Source organism: Tarenaya hassleriana, unplaced genomic scaffold, assembly GCF_000463585.1.
Source record: "Tarenaya hassleriana unplaced genomic scaffold, ASM46358v1 Cleome5, whole genome shotgun sequence".
Taxonomy (NCBI): Eukaryota; Viridiplantae; Streptophyta; class Magnoliopsida; order Brassicales; family Cleomaceae; genus Tarenaya; species Tarenaya hassleriana.
The window spans coordinates 4,949,861-4,956,124 of NW_010967707.1; the positions used below are offsets into that span (position 1 = coordinate 4,949,861).

General features: G+C 39.1%; 2 protein-coding genes across 3 annotated transcripts in view; both read right to left on the minus strand.

Annotated features, from left to right (window-relative positions):
• Positions 1 to 2,800: 2,800 nt before the first annotated feature.
• LOC104827024 (thaumatin-like protein) lies at positions 2,801 to 3,859 on the minus strand. Its single transcript, XM_010560036.2, has 2 exons — positions 3,650 to 3,859; positions 2,801 to 3,532 (listed from the first exon to the last, which is right to left on the minus strand). Exons 1-2 carry the CDS (start codon positions 3,708 to 3,710, stop codon positions 2,859 to 2,861), a joined length of 735 nt encoding a protein of 244 aa, XP_010558338.1. The 5' UTR covers positions 3,711 to 3,859; the 3' UTR covers positions 2,801 to 2,858.
• An 805-nt stretch (positions 3,860 to 4,664) lies between these two features.
• Positions 4,665 to 6,264, minus strand: part of LOC104827025 (putative cyclin-D7-1) — a 2,409-nt gene continuing 809 nt past the window's right edge. The window contains exons 2-8 of one of the 2 annotated variants that reach the window (XM_010560038.1): positions 6,244 to 6,264; positions 6,056 to 6,142; positions 5,866 to 5,964; positions 5,572 to 5,776; positions 5,314 to 5,459; positions 4,925 to 5,172; positions 4,665 to 4,721 (exon numbers count right to left, since the gene is read on the minus strand). In XM_010560038.1, the coding sequence (XP_010558340.1) occupies positions 4,679 to 4,721; positions 4,925 to 5,172; positions 5,314 to 5,459; positions 5,572 to 5,776; positions 5,866 to 5,964; positions 6,056 to 6,142; positions 6,244 to 6,264 (849 nt within the window). In that variant the 3' untranslated portion in view covers positions 4,665 to 4,678. Of the gene's footprint in view, positions 4,722 to 4,924; positions 5,173 to 5,313; positions 5,460 to 5,571; positions 5,777 to 5,865; positions 5,968 to 6,055; positions 6,143 to 6,243 lie in introns of both variants that reach the window. The other variant, XM_010560037.1, reaches the window with a different exon arrangement.

Consider the following 6,264-nt stretch of genomic DNA (forward strand, 5'->3'; position numbering starts at 1 on the left):
GCGGGTCGGGTCACCGATCCGGGTGGGGCTATTCGGGTCTTGAGAGGTAAAACCAGAGATCGCGTGGATGAAGAGAAGCATGTTCGGTTACAGACGACAAGGAGAAGAAGAAGAAGAAGAAGAGGAAACAAAAGATGAGATCTTGAGAACATGAGAGACTGAAACAGAGTTTCTAAAGACAGAATCTTATGGCCAAAACTGAGTTCGTGACACCAAAAAAAAAAAACAGAGATCAGTTTGTGTCAGTGAGGAAGCAGAAGAAGAGTGCTGTTTAGTTTGGTGCAAGTTCATCCAACAGAATCCGGAGAAGAAATGAAATCTCTTGATTTGTTTGTTTTAATTATTGATTTCTGTTTCTTTGTTTTATTTAAATTTTCAAGCTTTCCTTTTTTTTCACACAATAAAAAAAAGAGAGAGAGAGATTTGCATTAGATATGAACATGGTCAAACCTCGTTGACTTGTCGGCTGCTTGCGTAGTTATACCACGTGTCCGTTCTTAAGCTGTAAAAATCAAGGCATATGTTTTTCACGTGTACGGCCATTGTAAACCGATATGTGAAAAGATGTTACTTTTGAATTTAGGATCATGTGCAATTAATGTCTCCACATGTTAAAACACTACACACTTTGTATGTATCCCGGATTAGTTATACACTTGATAGAGACATTGTTTGTTTTTGGATTCTTTTTATGGAATATGTTATTATAATTCGAAATTAAACGGGTGATACTGATAGATATGACTAGTCGATGTGACTTTCACATGGAATAACTTTGCTTTTAGCTTATGTGCAAAAATCATATGATATGCAGTATGGTCGCACATGTTGATGTCAAGATGGTTTAGGACATATGACCATATGGGTAGGGGTCCATTTCCCAAATCTGTCTTTAAATCAATATGACCATTGCATATTCACAACTCAAAAGCAACTTTCCGGTTTTTTTTTTATCAGTTTATAAGGAATATGCCATAAGAATGCATGAATTTACTGCAGTAAACCCCATTCAGGTTTTGCCAATCTCAAGTCCTTGAACCGGATCTGTGCTCGGAAAGAGTTGGGTTGGTCTAAATCCCGATCCGGTCTCGGTATATAAATTAACAAACCGGATTAGACCAACAAATTAACTGCTATATATGTATGTATATTGTAAATGGAATCACAACCAACGATTAGGAAAATATATTATATCCAAGAAGATTGATATGTTTTATAGAGATTAGAATTATGATAAAAAGTAAATAGCCATTTGTCAATCTGGTCGAGTTTCCCAAGACCATTACAGTTGACACACGTGTTCAATGAGTCTGGTTAGCGAACTGCTCAACTCGATATTATAAATATCCTAATTATTATGATGGTGATAATTGTAAAAATTAAATAAAAATTAAAATATAAATATGAAAATGTTATTAAAATATATTTTGTTGTTATCATCTATTTAAATTATTTTTTATTGAGCTATTATTAGATTATTTTTTTATTTTTTGAAATTTCAACCAATACTTTTTTTATATAGTTTATGATAATGAAGTTTTATTAATTTGTATGTATTTATTTAAATTTATAGTTAAATTTGGAATGAATATAAATAAAAAATATTATATATCATTGACTCAACGATATGGCTCGTTCAGATCGAAAAATTGGCGAGCGATTTGAGCCGAGATTTTTCTGTCTCGTTAGAAAACGAACCTAACGAGTTGAGCCCAAAACGATCCGAACGGACTCGTTTGACACTCCTAGCACAGACGATCTTAGCCTGATCCTTTCTCGCCGCGTTCGCCCTGAATGTCGATCCCGACTTTCTCACGAATCCCGCTCCATCACATTCCAAACACATGGTTAATGGTCGAAGATCATGTATATTCGTAATATTTATTTAGATTTGATATATGCTCTAACTATCGCGTAATATTATCATAATCTTTGTGACACATTTGTTACAGACTGCTTATGTTTCACTTACAAGAAGAAAAATATTTGACCAATGCCGAATTTCACCCGGTTTATTTCAATTGATATCTATCAGTTTGTGCAGAACACGGTAACCAAACCGGGGGTTTAATTTGGTTTTGGATGGTTTTCTGAACAGTATTTTGTCCGGTAAGTACGCAGATTCGGTAAAATGAGCGTTAAACCGGATCAAACCAAACCGGGAGGAGAATAGATGTTAACCGGATGAGATCAAAGTAGGTAGATATAACAATGAGAAAAGTGGTTACGTGTCGGAGCGCTAGCAGATGATCGGAAAAGCCGTGCCCAGAATTGCGATGGCGGCGGAGCCGGCGATCAAGTAGGTGGTTCCGTCTGAGGAGACATCTCCAACGGCGAAGACCACGGCGGAAGATTCTCTCTTCTTGAAAATCCCATTCCTCGGTCGCATAGGAATTCCCGTCGATTGCGGCAACGAATTCGCCGCCGCCATCTCCGTCGGAAAAACAAGAAAAAGGGGAGAAAATCTAGGGTTTTGGTACGGGAGAAATCGGAGAGTGAAGATTCTTCGTTTACGTTTAGAATGTGTGGGGGAATGGTTCATAAGCTTCAGAATCTAACGGCTGAGTCATGAGGATGACGCTTGTTTGATCTGAACTCAGTTAGGTTCTCGATGTTTTGTCTGGATAGGGTGGGGCCCCATCAGGACTGAATCGTGACTATCGTTTTCTTCAAATGCAAGTTTTCTCTATATGCACTAAGCTAATTTACTTTTCGTAAGGATCTTAAATAACAATCTTTATCGCTAATCTTCAACGAAGAATCCGAAAAAAGACAATTAAATAAGCTCGAAAACGGGACCAAACCGAACAAAGCCATTACATAACACATCAAAAGAAACTCTGAACACTTAGTTCCCATCATTTTGGAGGACAGAAAGTGATCACATAACGTGAAGCCCTACATTTGTTGAGACTACTCGAATCATCAAAGGCATAGCTGTAGGCCTTAGGGCAGATGGCTTTAAACAGATTAGCGAAGAGGGTTGGCTTGCAAGTCTTAGGGTTCGCATATTCACCAGTGCAACAATATTTAGCGGATCGCATTGCAAGACACGCGCTTTTACAGCCGACAACCTTCCCATCTCTCTTCACTTCCAAAGCAGAAGGACAACAAATGTTCAGATCGACCTCGCATGATGCCACTCCGCATCCGACCCCGCCTCCGACCGGTTTCATCGAGACAGGAAGGTTGAATCCATCGACGAGGCTGACATCGTAGTAGTGTAATGGCGAAGAGGATGATCCAAGGGTCATTTCAACTACAGTTGCAGGAGGTTCACCGCCAGTGCCGTGGCAGTGAAGTAACCCTGAGCAGTCGCCGGTTTGGCAAGAGCCTTTGCCGTTCTGGTTAAAGACACAACCTTGTCGGCCCCAAATCCTGCCGGACCATTTCTCTGGCACGTCTATGATGGCTTCTTCGCCGCTTCCCATGTGGAAACCTCCGTCTCTGGGAGTCACTTGTCCGGCGGTGCCGAGAATCCCCGGCCATATGCTCTCTCTGCAGTTGTTTACCAGTATGAGCTGAGCACCATCTGCAACCGACCATACAATAATACAGGAAGAAAAGAAAAACCCATTTCAGAGAATTTCCATGAGAAATCGTGGAAGTTAAGGGAAACCCATTTGAGAGAAAGAAGAAGAATAGTTACCAATGGAGGCGGATAGATACAGAAGGAGGAGGAGGACAGAGACAGTTGCAGAGTCCGCCATTGTTGGATCTTTGAATTGTCTGTAGGCTTGTGAATTTAGAGATTTTGGAATGAAAAGTCGTCGGAGGATATCTTGGAATGTGGAGGATATGCTGAGAAGAAGTGGAGAACGAGTTCCAAGAACTGCGCTGCAGAAGTGGATTGGTCTTAGAGAACTGCCCAACACCTTTTTAAACTGGATTTTGGACGAGTGGGGATTATGAGAGAGACAATTGCGAGCCTTCCCCATAAAGATTCATTTTTTTTTCTTTTTAATTTTTAAAGTTATGCAATCACAAAAGGAAAAGAGAAAAGAAAATATTCATGCTATAATGTTTTCTAGATTAAAAGCAAAAAAAAAAAAGATTCAGGGTTTATGTCGTAGACTCCTATAGTACGCATAGCCTTCCTCGTCAAGAAACGAATAAACGGGCTAATTATTAGAAATTACGAAATTCAAAATGTGCCATTAGTCCGTGCAATAAAAATAAGCACCCCAATAGTATATTGAAATCGTAAATAAATGTATATATTATCGAAATCCCCCACCCACTTGCCACCTTCTCTTCTGTTGTCATAATCTCACAGTACATATACTTTCAGGCCTCTTTATCTTTCCTGAATCTTTTCCTAGCTACTCCTCCTTTGGAAAAACAAACGACATATATGCATTGCTTCATAACGAGGATTTCTTCACTTAACACTATATCTATCTATCTATCTATCTATATATATATCAATATATATATATATATATATAGAGAGAGAGAGAGAGAGAGAAAGAGAGGGAGAGATGTCGACGTGGGCAACTAAAAGAGTTGTGGGAGCCTAGAATGTCTCTGAGCTATTGAGAATGTGGGGAGGTTGATGCATCTGTTAGATAGGAATCTTGAATTTTATAATGTATTTGCTTGCTTCGTATAACTTCAAATCTAAGCAAACAACAAACGATTTTCGATTCTATTACATATGCACACTTCAAATCGCATTTCAACACGTTGATTCCCCGAGGGTGGATAGAGCTTCGTCAGACCTGCCATGTAATAATATCTATGAAAAATAGACGTACAATACAAACAAAATAAGACGTAGTGTCATTCATCGTGGATTAACGTACGTAATTGCGTACGTACATGTTCACTATATGTACTTGAAACTTTGCCAACAACAACAATCACAAGTAACTGGAGATAGATACCAATCATCTTATAGACACCGGTTTGGTAATTATATTACCGTTTTTTCTCGATCGGACATGTTCCGCTTTCGTAACACTCTCTGTCTCTCTTTTTCTTCCACCCACTTTCATACTGAAACATCGAGAGATCTACAAAAAGGCCATCTGATATAGCCCCATCAATGTTCTTTTGATCCCTCGGCAACACAGTTACTGGGCTTTCAAGACCAGAAGCTGTTCTATTTCCGGACAACGACTGCTCCATCTGCCGAGATTTCACCTTTGTTATGCATTTTGTAACCTTCTCCTGCATATACACCACACGTGTATATATATATATATATACACGTATATATGTATAACGTCAGTGTTGAAGATTTAAAATGAAAGGCTCTATAGTGATGCAAAACAGTTGGTTTCAATATACGGTGTAGTCATTTTTAGTTACCTTACGTTCTTCACCAAAGAGATTCATGATCCGTTCAAGACTCTCAACTACTGATGGAGAGTACGGCAACAGAGAAAGTTCTTCTAGAACATTCCATACGGCGGACAAGCCAACAACGCTTGGAGGGTACTCTTGCATCTTAAAATCTGCACCATTCAATTGATCCAGGCTCGGTCGGTCCAAATCAACCTTTGATATCATTCGTCCTTCACAAGAAAGTTATATCAAAGCAGGGACCTAAACACCATCACTTTTTACCTGATAAATCTTCGAGCAGATGACCCGCGACTCGGGTTTTTATCTCATCGCCCAGAAAATGGTTCGAGAATTCGATATCGGATATGATCATCAAGGAGAAAGAATGGGCTGTGATGGTGCCGACATGCCATTCAAGAGCGTTTAGTAGTATCATCTCCATCTGAAGGATCGTGCCGTTGCGGAAATTGTGATCTAAGCCTTCCATCTTGGATCAATGTAATGAAACAGTTAATATATCTTATAGTTCAAGAAATCAATAACGTTAGATTTAGATGAAGAAACATGCATCAACACCTGGATTTCTTGCAGTGTAGGGCAAGAAACTTCATTGAATTTAGACGCTGTTGATAAACATGCCACGGAGAGCAACTCCACCATCCAGTACTTCCACTCCTGCTGTCCAAAAATACATTATAGTTATCGAACCCATCAGAAACTATATATATATATATACACACACACGATTATGTGTCTTTACACTTACATTGCAGCTACTGACAGAGATGAACCGGTCAAGGCAATTCGCAGCGGAAAACACAGTTCCGAATGATAGATTCAATCTGATCCGAGACTGCAGAAGATGTTCATGCACATTTCATGAAACATCATACCATATATCCTTTTCAATGAGTATTATAACTAATTTCTTCATAACTGGTTTGAAAATCTAACCTCGACGAGCCATTGAACCGC

Coding starts and splice junctions, on each gene's coding strand:
- LOC104827024 (XM_010560036.2), bottom strand. CDS start 3,710: ATGGCGGACTCTGCAACTGTCTCTGTCCTCCTCCTCCTTCTGTATCTA. Junction 3,533..3,649: donor GTATCTATCCGCCTCCATTG/GTAACTATTCTT, acceptor GGTCGGTTGCAG/ATGGTGCTCAGCTCATACTG.